The 17,252-nt window shown below is 33.6% G+C and overlaps 1 protein-coding gene and 2 long non-coding RNA genes across 17 annotated transcripts in view; 1 reads left to right on the top strand and 2 right to left on the bottom strand.

The window, feature by feature from the left end:
* Window positions 1–10,074, top strand: part of prkacaa (protein kinase, cAMP-dependent, catalytic, alpha, genome duplicate a) — a 48,056-nt gene extending 37,982 nt beyond the window's left edge. For 2 of the 14 annotated variants that reach the window (XR_015479923.1, XR_015479918.1), the window contains exons 9-11: window positions 2,446–2,610; window positions 5,521–6,382; window positions 8,046–10,074. Coding sequence is in view for 2 of the 14 variants with exons in the window: in XM_087242970.1 (XP_087099096.1) it covers window positions 2,446–2,610; window positions 5,521–5,646 (291 nt within the window). In the remaining 12 variants the exon portion in view is untranslated. 14 annotated transcript variants of the gene reach the window in all.
* Window positions 1–17,252, bottom strand: part of LOC147846039 (uncharacterized) — a 531,070-nt gene that overhangs the window by 404,184 nt on the left and 109,634 nt on the right. The gene's annotated exons all lie outside the window — the stretch shown is intronic.
* On the bottom strand, window positions 662–3,038 carry LOC147846040 (uncharacterized). The gene is made up of 2 exons (XR_015481245.1): window positions 1,622–3,038; window positions 662–1,530 (listed from the first exon to the last, which is right to left on the bottom strand). It is a non-coding gene; the product is annotated as an uncharacterized LOC147846040 (long non-coding RNA).

The raw sequence follows: 17,252 nt of genomic DNA, 5'->3' as shown, positions 1-17,252 counted from the left end.
TTGTCAGCTAAACTTGTAACTTGTGTTTTATTTGAAATAAAGCTGAAATTGCTAATAAAGATCTTTAAAAACAATAATTTTTTTTTTTTTAAAGTAGTAGTCTTGCCAATAGTATTATAGTAAGCATTAAAGCTGAAATGCATAAAAAATGGTTAACTAAAATGTAATATATATATATATATATATATATATTATAGGTGGGCATAGATAATTTGATTGATTAATCTCGCTGTAATCTTGGAATTATTCTAGATTAAAATGGCTCATTTGAATTCTGCCAAGGCATTCAGAATATGTGTGCTACCCAAATAATGACTAAAAGTCAGTCTTTGAGAATGGGTTTCTCAAGCCAGGTGGTGCATTAGACCAGGGGCTCATCTACTGTTTCCAAAATGCATCACAAACTGCTTGAGAAACTGTTCTATGATAATTGGTCATGAAAATAAATGATGTTTAATAAGATGTACTTGTGTTTGCTTACTGTTTATTCAGTTTATTCAGTTAAACATGAATTTTGAACTGTAGGCCTACAGAAGCTCCAAACAACGTCATAACTGAACTAAACAGAAATGGAATTAGGACATGTGGAGTATGCACATATAAGTGGCATTATTGAAGTAAATGCCGCGATTAGTAAACACCGCCATGTAGGATTTTTTCGCCATAATTTCCAACAAGATCCACACACGCGACAGTCATCAAAGGACCACACACATCGCGTAATGCAGACTTTTTTTCTTTCCAATTGGTGTGCGTTATTAAATTTCAGTTTGTTTAATGTTTAACATAAATGTTCAGTTTGTTCTAATGTTTAACAGTTTTATACGGGGGCATAAATGAAATGTTCATGAGTAAAAGTGAAATTGCCTTTTTGTTTTTTTCTCTGTCAATTCAGATAATGGTTTACATATTCATAGGTAGACTCTGTAAATTGTGTTTATAGACCAAGGGAAAAATTGTATGTACGTGCCTATGTCTGTGTGTATATATGTGTATGTGTATGTATATATACATATAGACATGTAGTTGTAATATAATCACTTATACCTAATAATTATAGAAGGAAAAATTTTGTTTTAATTTCTTTTAATTTCTTTTATTTTATTTTTTGCATAAGTAAAATGTGAAGGATCTTTTTTATATATTTGCAAACATTCTGTAATTGTACATATTCTTCCAATAAAAAACAAAGAAAAAAAGTGAAATTGCCGAACTGCAGTTACAGTCACCCAAAATTACAGGAAACTCTAACATGAAAGCACTTCACGTAAACACCTTAATTATACTATTGTCTTGTAAGGCAAATAACTAGACTACAGATGTCCATGTAAGCATAGTCAGTAGTGTCTTCGAAGTAAATAAAAGATCCAGAAGGGCATCCTGCTGATTTGATTCAGAAAGGCACTTTTTTGTCAGATGGCTCACTGGTTTGACTTTCATTCACCATCATTAATTTTAAAAAGCTTTACTCGAACGCATAAACTCTTCAGGTGCCTGATAGATGTGGAGCTAACATTAATCAGATTTACTCTAGTGAACTGCATCCATGTTAGCACATTATGTTTGATATATACATTTCTCAGTAGAAATACACCGAGGTTCGAAGACTCGTTCTTGCCACCTAGTGCAATTCGGTCAGGTATACATCCGTGCTAAAATAGCAAGGTGAAAGTCATCATAGCTTGCATTTAACAGACCCAGCTCCCAACCCAAATTTGAGAATAGATCATAGCAGATATATTTTTTTTTTAATCAGCACACGCAGCACGTTAACGCCGATAACGGCCCACCACTAATTTTTATTTATTTATGTATATATATAAACAGAGTGATCGTTTGGGAGCCTCGCAGGAAGTGAACCGCTCTTAGCAGTGGCAATGAAACCGAAAGTGCATACAGTGTTGCCAGATGTAGCTGACTGATTCCAGCCCCAAAAGTATCCAAAACCCGCCGAAATGCAAGAATACCCACCCAATCTACTGTATTCACGAAAATCACGTCAGTGACAGATTTTAAACAGACAATTACAGATTGTAAGCATACGTCTCAAACGTGTAATTCAATATCAGGATTATCATCAGCATTAATGACCAGGACAAATCTAAAGTCTGTTCAAGTCCACCATTTCAAGTCTATGCAAAATTAAGCATTTTAACCAACAGTACAACTTCACTTATATTCGCCTTCATTTTACATCTACAGAATCGTGAGAAAATCGTGATCTTTATTTTAGGCAAAAAAAAAAATCGCGATTCTCATTTTAGCCAGAATCGTGCTGCTCTAATATATATATTGTCAGATATTTTTTATATATGTATTTAAGTTGCTTTCAGCTATTTAGATTTATTTAGAGTTGTGCTAAGAGATTGTAGTGTTTCTGAAGTCATTTCTGTTTGTAAGTAATGATGCGTCCCAAACTCTGACCATCTCCTAATCCTTCTCCAGGTCCGCTTTCCTTCACATTTTAGCTCTGACCTGAAGGATCTGCTGAGAAACCTGCTGCAGGTCGATCTGACGAAACGCTTCGGGAACCTGAAGAACGGCGTCAACGACATCAAGGGCCACAAATGGTTTGCAACCACCGACTGGATTGCAATCTACCAGAAGAAGGTACCTAGAGAACACTGCAGCTAAAACTTCACTGTCAATCATTGTTTAGCTCTTAAACATAATTCAAAGCAATCTATGGGGATAACAACTGCAATAATTAACCAAAATAACTCCAGAAAGTTGTACTTGGGTGTTTACAGAATTTAATTTATCCATAAGTTATTAATAGCAATAGCTACACTGTAAAAAATGTAATGACAATAAGTCAAAAGAACAATTGACGATTCAGTGACGATTATTGTTAGTTGTGTATGTTTCCATTAGGGCTGCACGATTATTCATATTATTATCACGATAACGATATTAGTGGCCCACCATCAATAGACAGAAGGCACTGTATCCAGTTGTTTCAATGTAAAAAAAATATTTTGGCACTGTTCATGTTCTTATTCAGGTAGTTTTCATCTGAGGCAACTTTTATTATTTACAAGAAAGAAAAATGTAATGAAAAGTTTCAGATCAATTAAACTTGTTTTATAAAAAGACTTGCCTATTTTATGCATTAAATCAGGGGTGGCCAACCCTGTTCCTGGAGAGCCACCTACCTGCAGATTTCAGTTACCACCCATATTAAACACACCTGCCTGTAATTAGCGTATTTACGTGGTGTTCAGGTCCTAAGTAATTGGTTCAGGTGTGCTTGATATGGGTTGCAACTGAAATCTGCAGGAAAGTGGCTCTCCAGGAACAGGGTTGGCCACCCCTGCATTAAATTATAAAATAGATAACAATTTTTTTTTTCTTATTAGACGATGCACTTTATTCTGTTTACAGTTTTAATATTTATATATGGCTTTTTTCAATAAAATTTGTTTAACAAATATTTTAACACATCGAAAGGAATTAAATTATTTGTCTTTTGATCTAAAACATTATGCAAAGAATCAGGAATTGATCGCGCACACACACAAAAAAAAAAAAACTTTCAAATTCCAAATCAAACCAAAACAAACCGCTACAATTGAATTAATCTCTAATACCTGATTCATTTAATCTTTGCCATGATGACAGTAAATAATATTTGACTAGATATTTTTCAAGACTCCTCTATACAGCCTAAAGTGACATTTAGAGGCTTAACTAGGTTAATAAGGTTAACTAGGCAGGTTAGGGTAATTAGGCAAGTTATTGTATAATAATAGTTTGTTCTGTAGACTATCGAAAAAATATACAGCTTATAGGGGCCAATAATTTTGACTTAAAATGTTTTTTAAAAATTAAAAACTGCTTTTATTTTATTTATTAGACTTTCTCCAGAAGGCAAAATATTATCAGACATTTTCAAACCATTTCAAATCAACTGAATTGGGTTCACAGGTGAAGTCCAATTAAGCTGCTGAAACATCTCAAGAATAATCAGTGGAAACAGAATGTACCTGAGCTCAATGTTGAGTTTCACGGCAAAGGGTTTAAATACTCATAATAAATTTGCAACAATTTAAAATCTTTTTTCAGATTGTCATTATGCTGTATTATGTGTAGAATTTTGAGAAAATAAATTAATTTAATCCATTTTGAAATAAGGCTGTAACATAAAAAAAATGTGGAAAAAGTAAAGTGCTGGGAATACTTTCCTGATACACCGTAAATTGCCAGGGTCTGTATTTTTAGGTTTTTATAGGTCTGAAATGTAACATAGTGGTTTATTTAAACTGTGAATATTTCAGCTAAAAATCTTTCAAACACATTTTTATACTTATAAATTCAATACTTCATATTCAACATCCAGATTTCACTTCTAAAATGTTCAGTTAAAAATTACGATGTATAATATTCAAATCGCAATTTTCAGTTTATTTTATTTTAGTTAAAAAAATTGCTTGCATAAATTCTGTGGTTCAAATTCAGCTGTTAAAATTCAACACTATCTGCTGGTAAAAATTCAACATACATTTTTACCAGCAGGTAGAGACGTCCCAGCAATACTGGACAAATGCTCAAATGCAGAAAAATGTTTGACTCAGGATCACCTCTTGAGATCGGAGAAGTGAGATTAATGCGATCATCATCCGGCTTATGTTACACTAGGGCAATAAATGTCCAAAACTTCTTACTCATTTTACTCATAGTCATTTTATTATGTATAATAACCAAGACGTTGATATTAATAATAAATGCTGCTTTGTGCTGTTTTTAGAATTTTTTTTCTTGACTTTTTACTGGTTTAAAAATCTTAAATCTCTATCTGCTGGTCAAAACTGGTGCTTTTCCTGCAGTTCCTGGATGTAATGTCGAATTTTAACAGCTGAATTTAAACCACTGAATTTATGGAAGCAAATTTTTTACTGAAATAAAATGAACTGAAAATTGCAGTTTGAATATTATACATCATGTTTTTAACTGAATATTTTGTAAGTGAAATCTGGATGTTGAATATGAAGTATTGAATTTATAAATATGAAAGTGTGTTTAAAAGATTGTTAGTTGAAATATTCACAGCTTAAATAAACATCTATGTTACATTTCAGGACCTAAAAATACAGACCCTGGCATTTCAATTGATTAAAATGCAAGAACTGTCGGCGCAATAGCCTAGTGGTTAGCGCGCTGACATATGGTGCAATAGCACGTCAGGGCGTCGCGAGTTCGAATCCCGGCTCGACGACATTTTCCTACCCCCTCGCTCTCTCCCACTTCGCTTCCTATCTCAATACTGTCCTATCAAATAATAAAGGCAAAAAAGGCCAAAAATAAATCTTTAAAAAATAAAATGCAAGAACTTGTCAATTCAACAATATTTTTTTTCATGCTATTCGACAAGCTTTTTATTTTAATACTTTTGGCGTTGATTTTGCTTCATACATTACCCTCACCTTTCCCTCAAACTTAAAACCACCCTGGTATCAGAAAATAACGATTACAACCATCTTAAAATCTTTAACATGAATGTAATAATCTTGCGTTTTTTAGGTGGAAGCCCCGTTCATCCCTAAGTGCAAAGGCCCCGGGGACACCAGCAACTTCGACGACTACGACGAGGAAGAAATCCGGGTCTCTATCACGGAGAAATGTGGAAAGGAGTTTGCTGAATTCTAGAAGCAGCAGCAGCAGCGGTGGAGGAGAGGCATGGAGAGAGATTAGACGTGGGGCAACAGAGAGAAGAAGAAGACAAGGATGAGGTTTTCCAGGTTGGGATGATGGACTGGACTGAGCCTGTATTCGGTAACAACAACGCAAAGCCCTCACACACAGACGGAGGGAGAATAGGAGTCCTGAGAGATAAAGAGAGAGAGAGAGACGCCAGCGGTGTTGCCTTTTCAGATCCTTCGTCACTTGTTACTTGTCCATTTTCATGTTTTCCCTCTTGTTTGGTAGCCAGGGTCCATTGGGCAGAGATTCAGTCACCTCTCTGGGACTGGCTGGCATGGGGATATTTGTGACTACTTTTTTTTTTGTTTGTTTGTTTTTTTCTCCAGAGATATAGAGGTTACTTTCTGGTACTGAATTTTGGCTTCTCCAGAGAAAATTACCCCATATTACTTCAATTTTTTTTTAATTAGCAAAGGTGTCCTTGCTCTGTAGTTATCCACTCTTTCACATATTCTTTTCATTATTTTAATTTCCAATGCACATATTGGCACTCAATACCAAATCAAACCAACTGAAACTTGTGCAGGAGTTTTGTTTTCGAGAGATCACCCATTTCCGATTTGGATTTCAAGCATCACACTATCATTTATCATCATGTATTAAAGGGATAGTTCACACAAAAATCAAATCTGCCATTTCTTTCTTCCATTGAGCACAAAAGATTACATTTTGAAGACTTCTGGTTGCTGGCGCGCATTGACTTCCATAGTAGAGGAGTAGTAAACTTCTATGGAAGCATTTTGATGGGTATTTCTTGAAAATATCTTGTGTTCAACCGAAGAAAGGTTTCAACTACATGAGGAAGATTTTTCTTTTTGTGTGTGTTATCCCTTTAATTTGGTACAGTTTCCTGCAGTGCTCTCAGATCAGGCAGAATCAGCCGGTTAATATAAAAATACTTGATTTGGATTGATTAGCTTCGTGTATTTCAAGTCCTAAAAATCTTGTCATAGTGATGGAATGTGGTTTGTCTTCAAAAAGCGGCCACGGATGAAACCGTAACTTACTTTATATTGCAGATTTGTAGCATGTATGAGCATTCTCGATGCTCCAAATCCATTATTTCATCCGTTTGTTAAGTTTTGCTTAATTCTAAGGTACATTTTTTTCAGAAATCGGTGAACATAAAATGTAAGATATAGTTCAAGCACAAAGGTTTGTGATGCAGATGATCGTTTTTAAAAATGACGCTTTTAAGGAAAACTAAATCTGTTAAAGGAAGGCACTGTTTCTGTGGTTACACTGGGTTTCTGATGGATTATGATGTTGTTTTATTATATATAGTTTTCTGCCATGTCACCTGCCAGTGGCCAACTTACCGAAAACAGAATAACCCTCTTCTAAACAGCCTAGTCAAGTTGTTTGAAAGTTTGGTGGGTTATCAATGAATTTAACTTCTCTGAGGCTTCACTATTCAAGCTCCATTTCTGCTTTAAACAAAGTTAGCTGTTCATATAGACTGAGAAAATGCACTTAATGTAGTTAATCTTCAGCAGAACAAGAAGATTTTAAGCTGAAGCTGTATTCCTTGGTAATTGATCAAATCAATGGCAATTGGCTTTTTTTTATTTTTTTTTAAGTCAAACGAATATACAGGATAAACAAAATAGATACCTGTGGCTCTGGAATAGCGAAATGATCAGTCTGTGCAGGAAACTGAATCTTATTTAAAACATTCTAAACCCAAACCGTTTGCTGAAGCTGAGTTTTCTGCCGCATTATTCTCATGTAAGCTGACACTGTTTGTTTACATCAATTAAAGGTTGTAGTAATGTTGTAAATAGTGTTCAGTTTCAGCCTCAGGCTGATTGTTTTGCTTTATAAGACTGTAATGTATCATCATGAGCCATATGGATTCATTTCATTTTTGCTGAATGTTTATGACGACTTCGAAAGTGTTTGTAATGGCTCACTTAAAGGGGTAGTTCATGCAAAAATGATATTGTTCATTTATGTAATTCATGTAAATGTTGTTTTAAACCTATTTGAGTTTCTTCTGTTGAACACAAAAGAAGATATTTTGAAAAATGCTGGAGGATGGTGCCCATAGTCTTCCAGTGTAGGGGAAAAAATGCTAAAGAAGTCAATGGGTGCCAGCTACTAGCAACATTCAAAGTAACTTACTTTGTTTACATCAGAGGAACATCATACAAGTTGTAAAACATGTAAATGATAGCAGAATTTTCAACTTTGGGTGAACTATGGCTAAAATTGCAGTTTTTGGTATCTTATTAAAGGGATAGTTCACCCAAAATTAAAAATTCTGCTGTTATTTACTCTGTTTTACAACCTGTACAACTTTCTTTTGATTAAAAAAAAAAAAAGAATACATTGAATGTTGCTAGTAGCTGGCACCCATTGACTTCTATATAATATTTTTCCCCTCTATATAATTGGAAGACTATGTGCATCATTCTTCAAAATATCTTCTTTTGTTTTCATCAGAAGAAAGTCTTTTGTAAAAGTCAGGTTGTAAAACAGAATAAATGGCGACATAATTTTCAATTTATAGTAATCTATCCCTTTAATAAGATATCAAAACCTGGAATTTCAGCCAACACTCTTTTCTAATGAATGGCAGTAAATGAACAGCATTTTCTTTTTGTTAATTCGTTCTTTAAGATTGCAACCAGCTCCGTTCATTCGGCTTATTGAATTGAGTTTGCTTTCTATCTTGTTTTTTGTAGGACACAAGACAATCTGAAAACACGTCCCCATGATTGTTTAGTTTTTTCAGATGTGTGCAATATTGTGTAGTGCGTTTCAAAGATTTTATTTTGTTGTTGATTCAAAGAATATATTAGTTGTTAAAGGAGAAGTGTGGTTCGTCTGCCACTAGGGGCACTAAAGTAAACCTCATTTTGATGGTGTAACCAAACAGAAAGAACGCTATATTTGATTCTGACAGCTTTTGCGAGTTTTCATTCTTCTAATGGAACGCAATTAAGGAAAATTTGAAATTTACGAAAATTCTAGCAGTGCGATTAATCAAAATCTTTGGTTTTGTTACGTTTTCTTTTTTTATGATGACTAGTGTAACTTAATTTTGCTGAATGTTTGCAACAAACGATTAGTGCCAGGTTAAAAATATGTTTCGAGCTATACTTTGTATGCATTTTAGTATTGGAGTTCTCAATCTCACACCGAATAGAAAAGGGTAGTTCACCCAAAAATGTAAATTCTGCTATCATTTACTCGTACAAAACCAGTTTTAGTTTCTTCTGTTGAACACAGAAGTATATATTACACAGCTTTTGAAGAAGCCACCAACTTTCTTCAAAATATCTACTTTTCTGTTTAACAGAAGAAAGGAGAGTGATTTCAGTTTCTGGTAAGGTCATTTTCATGTTTGGGTGAACCATCCCTTAATGATCATATAGTGTTTGTTCATTTACATCGACAAGTCACCGCAACCTGCCAGGATCGCAGCCATAAACGTACCCGTTTTTAATCATTATAGGTGCTTAAGTACCTTTTTAGAAATGGGCTGCTGTTTTGTCATCCTTGCTTCTCGACTATTGCTGGCAGATTCGCTCTCCTCGTTTGTAGGAGAAACGGCTTCATCTTACGGCTTCGAAAAACAATCAGTGTTCATAGATTGCTTCTGTTGCGTTTTAGATTACCCAGCAGGCTCTCGAAGAAGCAACTTGAGACTATCCTCAACTGGTGCATATAATGAGTTCTAATGTACAGGTTTTCGTGTGAGCTTTCCCCTCATCTTCGAGCTTGATCGTGATTTATTTGAAGGGTTTGTCTTAAGATGGCAGTGTTTTAAATGGGTGGCTGGAGATGACGGCTCAAATGCACCTTTCATTACACACTTTAATTTTTGTCGGTCAGAGCATGGAAAATACGTGACACTCTTGCCGATAGTCATCCCTCTGTCTGCCTGGCTTTCAGATATGTGGGTGTCACTCCAGTTTCACACTCATCTGCTCATTTACACTGACTGTCAATCATCTTTTTGCGTGTGTGCGAGTGTGTGTGTGCGCATCAGTCCATGATACAGTTTGCCTTTGTACACATCCAGTTTCCTACACTCTTCTATTTGCTTTTTAAAAAAAGGAGATCATGAAGAAAACATTTGATTTACTTTTTGCATATTTTCTAAGTGTATTTTCAATAACAGGAGTCTCTTTCCTCCCGACATGGGTATGGTGATGGTGTAGTCTATTGTACCTTTTTTCGGGAAACAATACTGTATATTCTCTGCCTTTAACAGTCTTAATTATTTTACCTTCTGGAGAAGTTGACGGATACCCGTAGGACACATCGAGTATGTTTAAAAACGACAAAAAAAGAATAAAATAAAAAAAATTCACAGAATAATATTTTGCAACATGTATCATTCCAATAAAGTTTTAATTGTTAAAATTACAGAAATGAATGTGCTGCTGATTTCATTTTCAGACAAAACGAAAAGGGTTAAATGTGGTGTTTTTATCCAATATTTTATTGGTTTTTTCCATTATTTAGGACATACAGTAAAATGTTTAGACTACAGTTTATATGATCAAAAAAATGTCAGAAAGAATGAACCCTCCTGTCATGTTCACCTCCTGCCTCTTACTTTAGTGTTCTCGATTTGCTGAAAAAGCATTGGTTAGCTGTGAATAATGTCTCACTAGAATTAGACCTAAAGAATTAGACACAAAGTAGCTGCTGTGAAAAGACAGTTACAATCAGAAGTATTAGCCCCCCCATTGAAATATTTATTTATTTATTTATTTATTTATTTTGTTAATATTTTTTCTTCTGGAGAACGTCTTATTTGTTTTATTTCAGCTAGAATAAAAGCAGTTTTTAATTTTTTAGAAAACATTTTAAAGACAAAATTATCAGCCACTATTATAATTTTTCAATAGTCTACAGCCGTAGTTCTCAAAGTGGGGGTCAGTACCCCCTGGGGGGCTGCACAATATAAAAACTAGGGCTAATTACATTTAACTTATATTTAATATATACTTAATATTTAATAGTTGCATAAAAAAAAAAAAAGTCATCAGCCTTTCAATTTTTTTCCCATTGGATTGTGACTCCTGGTGTCCCCTGATGCTAGATTAACATCCCAGCAATAGCGTTAGTTGCAGCAGACATTTTTTACGATACAATATTACATTTTGAGACCTTTATGGCACTCGCATACATTTAAAAAAAAGGCCACGATTGAACAAGGAGGATCTCCAGGTGGCTCCAAGTCTCCAAAATTAAACCAAGATTAGTCTTGTGCTATAAACATTGTGCTCACCATTCTCATTAAGTGAGATTAATATTAAATTAAACAAATGAAAAACGATTATAAAATATTGTTTGCTGCACTTTTTTTGTGTCGTCAATAAGCTTGTTTATATAGTTCCTATTGGTGTGTGCACCATTGTGTGCAATATCAGTATGCTTATAACCACCTCTGAGCATAGAGGGGGTCTTGAGTCTCTGGTGTTATTATTTTAGGGGTTGCGGGCTGAAAAGTTTGAGAACCTCTGGTCTACAGAACAAACCATCATTACACAATAAATTGCCTAATTACCTTAACTTGCCTAGTTAACCTAATTAACCTAGTTACGCCTTTAAATGTCACTTTAAGCTGTATAGAGGAGTCTTGAACAATATCTGGTCAAATATTTACTGTCATCATGGCAAAGATAAAAGAAATTAGTTGTTAGACATGAGTTATTAAAACTATTATGTTTAAAAATGTGTTAAAAAAAAAATCTCTGTTAAACAGAAATGTGAGGAAAAAAATAAACAAAGGCGTTAATAAACCTGATTGCAACTGTACAAATAGGCTCTGAAAATGTATTACAAAATAAACATGTCATGGGAGTAATCACGTGGGGAGGCACAAATAAGCACAGAAAGAGATATGTACCCACAAAAGACATTGTTCAGTCTGAAATGTGAGTGTGAGTGTGTTTTCTGTTTAATGGTTGAATATAGTCTGGATACCCATTCATTTCCTACACTGTAAAAAAACCCCGTAATTTTATGGTTTATTTCCGGCAGCTGGGGTGCTGGAAAAAAAAAAAAAGTTAAAAAACGGCCATTAAATTACAGAAATATACAGTAAATTAACTGATATTAAATTACAGAAATTTACCAGAAGTTTAAATTTAAGGAAATTTCTGTAATTTATTATACGTTATTTTACAGTACAATTCTGTAATTAAACATCCGTTATTTTACTTTTTTTTTTCCGGCATCCCAGCCGCCGGAAATAAACCTTAAAATACAGATCTTTTTTACAGTGTAGAGAGGTCACTTTTGACCAGGAACACTAAGGGTGTAACAAGGTTGATTAAAACACTTAAAGTTCAATGAAAGAGGTGATCATCAATTTTACATGTTCAAGTGCATAGTGTGGAGGATAAGGCCTTGAGGCAATCAGATGTAAAACACAATATTTCTGAGTGTTTTAAGTTTTGACCCAAACGCAACAGGAACGTTAAATCGATGCTCAGTTCATGACATACTGAAAGCTCACACTACAATCATTAATGGGGTATATGCACATAGATTTTACATTTCAGCCAGCCAGCTTCATCGCTTACGGTGAGCTGTCTTCCAGTATAAAATTACCTGACGACTTTAAAAATCTGTAATTTTCACTGCCTGATACATATATGATATGAAGTGGGTGACAAGAAGCACTGCATGAAATCTCATTTCCCCCCGCCATGTCTTTAAATATGACAGTTTGTTTACCCCAGTATCTTCAATAGAGTTTCTTTCGCTCTCCTGCTGATCCTGACGGCGCTATCTGTTATACAGTCTTTCATCTCGTTTTATGCTTGAACGACTAAATGAATGCTTAAGTCTAATTAACGGAATGTATTGTAATTACATTAAAACATCCATGCTTTAAAAGCCCCCTTATGAAATTGAAAATAGTCACACTGTAAAACCCAAAAGGTTAAGGTAACTCAAGCCATTTGAGGAAACTGTTTGCACAAACCATTTAGGTTCACAAACTAATTCTAATAAGTACTGTGAATCCATCTGTGTAAATAAACGAAGAGAACTCAAACCAACTGAGTACTGTAAAACCCAATAACGGGGTTCATACGGTCATGAAAAACCTGGAAAAGAGGAATTTTGACATGGCATTGTCCAGGCCTGGAAAAGTTTTGGAAAACCTGAAAAGCCCGCAAAGTTTTGGAAAAGTCATGGAAACAGTTTAATAATTATCTGTATACTTAAATAAGGGATAGTTGTCTTCTTTTCTGTCTGTGGCCAAACTTATGCTCCCACATTATTAGTGCTGTGTGAGCATTATCTAACTACATTTTACACACAGTTGAAGTCAGATCTGTTAGCCCTACTTTACATTGTAATAAATTTTTTAAAATATTTTCCAAATTATGTTTAACAGAGCAAGGAAATGTTCACAGTATGTCTGATAATATTTATAGTCTTTATTTATTTTATTTTGACTAGAATAAAATCATTTTTTTTTTTTTTTTTTGAAAATTTGAAAGCCATTTTATGGTCAATGTTATTAGCCCCTTTAAGCTATACATTTTTTCTTGATAGTCTACAGAACAAACCATCATAAAATAATTAACCTAAACTGTTAATTTAATTAACCTAATTAAGCCTTTAAATGTCACTAAGCTGTATAGAAGTGTCTTGAAAATTATCTAGTAAAGTTAATTTACTGTCATTATGGCAAAGATAAACTAAATCAGTTATTAGAAATGAGTTATTAAAACTATTATGTATAGAAATGTGTTGAAAAAAATCTTCACTCAGTTAAACAGAAAAAATAAATAGGGGGGCTAATAATTTTGACTTCAACTGTAGATATAAAGATTAATTTAAACTAAATAGATTGTCGCATGTTTTAAGATATACTATAAGGTGCATTGTTTTTCTTATTATTTACCATGTATACACAGACATTACATGAAACATTAGATCATGAAAATGTACTTAAAAGTTCTGGAAAAGTCCTGGAAAGTCATTGGATTTTAGTAGTAATAATATAACCCTGGGCGAGGCAGTGGCGCAGTAGGTAGTGCTGTTGCCTCTCAGCAAGAAGGTCGCTGGTTCGATCCTCGGCTCAGTTGTCGTTTCTGTGTGGAGTTTGCATGTTCTCCCTGCCTTCGCGTGGGTTTCCTCCGAGTGATCCGGTTTCCACCACAGTCCAAAGACATGCGGTACAGGTGATTTGGGTAGACTAAATTGTCTGTAGTGTATGAATGTGTGTGTGAATGTGTGTGTGGATGTTTTCCAGAGATGGGTTGCGGCTGGAAGGGCATCCGCTGCGTAAAAAAACAAGCTGGATAAGTGCGGTTCATTCCGCTGTGGCGACCCCGGATTAATAAAGGGACTAAGCCGACAATGAAAAATGTAACCCTGTAATAAGTTAAGGTAACTCAAACCATTTAAGGAAACCGATTTTTACAGTTAAAAAACAAATCTACAGTTTAAGTCAGAATTATTCATGCCCCCTTTGAATTATTTATTTTATTTTTTTCCCAAATTATGTTTTATGGAGCAAGGAAATTTTCACAATATGTCTGATAGTATTTTTTCTTCCGGAAAAAGTCTTATTTGTTTTATTTTGGCAAAAATAAATGCAGTTTTTAATTTTTTTAAACACCATTTTAGGGTCAAAATTATTAGCCCCTTTAAGCTACATTTTTTTCCCACAGTCTACAGAACAAACCATCGTCATACAATAACTTGCTTAATTACTGTAACCTAGTTACCCTAATTAACCTAGTTAAGCCTTTCAACGTCACTTTAAGCTGTAAAGAAGTGTCTTGAAATATATAATTTACTGTCATCATGACAAAGATAAAATAAATCAGTTATTAGTGATGAGTTATTAAAACTATTATGATTAGAAATGTGTAGGGAAAAAAAACTCTGTTAAACTGAAATTGTGGACAAAATAAACAGGGTGGATAATAATTCAGGGGCGCTAATAAATCTGACTTCAACTGTATATGAGTACTGTGAACTTACTCCATTTAAGTTGAAGTAATGATGAGGTATTTAATTAACTGATTACTGTAAATAGTGATCCGTTCCTTAAAGCGAGTAAACCAATTCCCTTTAGAGCAACAAGTTGACTTTACAAATAATGTGAGTAAACCCACTGCAACTTAAATTGTTAAGTTGACTCAATTTTTATAATCATTCAAATTATACTCGCTTTTTAAAGTCAACTAATCCCCTTTTACAGTGTCAGACTATTTTAGCACGTCTGTTTTTGAATAATTACTGTCATTATCACAATACTACATATTTTGTGCTTCATGAAGTCTATAAAATCTACAATTATAGCCTGTATTGAATTTCAAGAGATTTTTACTTGAAAGGGGAGTATAATTTGCTTAACTATAAAAATTAAGTCCACTTAACAGTTCCGAAATACAATAGTTTTACTTGCATTGTTTTTGTATAGTCAACTTGTTGCTTTTTTAATGCAATTGGTTTACTCGCTTTAAGTAACAAATCACTTTTTACAGTGTTCAACACCAAGTTCAAAATTCTTTTCAAATGAGTAGAATTAACATTCAGTCAATTTTGAGGTAACTATACTCATTTCATTTGATAAAGCTGACTGTTGGGTTTTAAAGTGCACATTAAGCTTTCACCAGAAGTTTATCATTAGCTGTGCATACTCCATTGTTATTATTTAATTTTATGTTTTGCCATTAATGTCTTTTAAGCCACTGGTTTACCCATTTTGTTTGCCAGAAGTTTTTAATCATGTACAACAGAACAGAATAAACTATACCACATTTTATTTTTTAAAGAAAGGCAGGAAGTGTAACATTTTGACATAAATTACGCGTAATGACCATTTGACTGCAGTTGCACCTGTTTTCTGATAGTTGTTTTATTACTTTATTTGAAACCTTAAAATATTCACTTGATTTTTATATAAATTGAATGTGATATTCTAGTCATTAGTCACATGATAATGACCTGACAGGACAGATGAGAGCCTGCGAACAAAGATGCAGGATCCCATTTCATGAATTTCTCATGCTCCTGCACAGGCCGGGCATGATACTTTAGGGTTGTGTGGAAATGCAAAAAGATATCATTAACCAGGTAGTATAAAATATCAATCTTACTGATATGTGCAGGATTACAAAGCCATACACAACCCACAATGCAAAATGCCTTTGATAATTTGTGGATTTGTGAATTCTGAATTTCTCACACATATTTAAATAAATGAAAAAAATAAAGGCTCTTATTAGAGTCAGTGGTCCCATGAAGAACATCCATACACTCAAATAAATGGCATTACTTATTTAAAATCAGCTGAAACGACACAATTATTAAGTTTTGTTGTGACAATTTAATTGTTTAACGTTCAATCCACTTAAATTAACCTTAATTCCTTCATGTTGTCCTAACACAAATCGATTGTGTGGAACCAACCATTACATTTGACAAAAAGAAACCTATTTAAAAAATTTATTTTTAAATAATCATTTTAGAGCCTTTTTGTGTATGATTTTTTTTTTATCATTTTAATACTTTAATTGGTCGACAAACAATTTGGACAGTGTTGAGGTAATTTTTTCAGTTGGTTTAAATTATAAGTTTCAACCTGGTTTCTCCATATTTGATCCAAAGTTGGGTTAGACAAACCAGCATTTTTCTTAAATGACAACTGATAATATTTGTTTTTGTTTAATTGAAGACAAAAGTAAACTGGACTGACACAGTTTCAATTTACTAGAACTTCTATGTTAAGCTGCTTTGACACAATCTACACTGTAGCGCTATAGAAAAAAACATGAATCGAATTGAAAGAAGCACAATGAGCTTCAAATGTTTATTGCACACTGCCTTATTTTACAAATTATTTAAAAAATAGTAGTTATTGTGTCAAGTGGTTGGGTGTGCCAAAAATTTAAGGTGCTTACAGCAACCCAAGTTCCTTTCCTGGATTGAGGTACTTTACCAATCCTTCCCTTCCACACTTTCCTGTCTATACTCTTCATTGTCTTGTCTAATAAAAAGTGGAAAAAAAACTAAAAATTAGTAGCTATTTTTTAATAAATTCTTTCCATCAAATACAGTATGTACAGTGTCAAACACCGTCAATTATTGGGTTAAAACGTGTCATTTAAATTTATTTGTACATAGTCAACATTTGAAGTGGATCAAAATCTTTCATGTTGTCCTAAAACTATTGAACAACACCCTTTCTTGTCTTAAAACAATTTTGAAAAAGAAGGGAAAAAAAACTGTCCAACAACCATATTACAGCAACTTTTTTTTGAGTATGGTGAACACAAAGGAAAATATTTTGAAGAATGTTAGAAACTAGTAACCACTGAGATTCATAAAGCTCATAAGTCAGTGGTTACATGTTTCCAACATTCTTCAAAATATATTTTGTGTTTAACAGAAAAAAGAAACAGTTTCGGAAGTAAAGGATGAAGGCTTTTACATTGTTTTTTTTTTTTTAAAACCTTGTTTCAAATCAAATATTGTAATGTTATTATTTTGGTACAACTGCTTGATTTGAACCAATCCACTAAAACATAAATGTTACAAATAATGTTTTTTTTTTTTTT

The sequence above is a fragment of the Danio rerio genome, chromosome 3 (genome assembly GCF_052040795.2).
Source record: "Danio rerio strain M-AB ecotype USA chromosome 3, GRCz13ab, whole genome shotgun sequence".
NCBI lineage: Eukaryota > Metazoa > Chordata > Actinopteri > Cypriniformes > Danionidae > Danio > Danio rerio.
The sequence above is the reverse complement of the archived record's forward strand: the minus strand, read 5'-3'. Positions and strand labels throughout refer to the sequence as shown.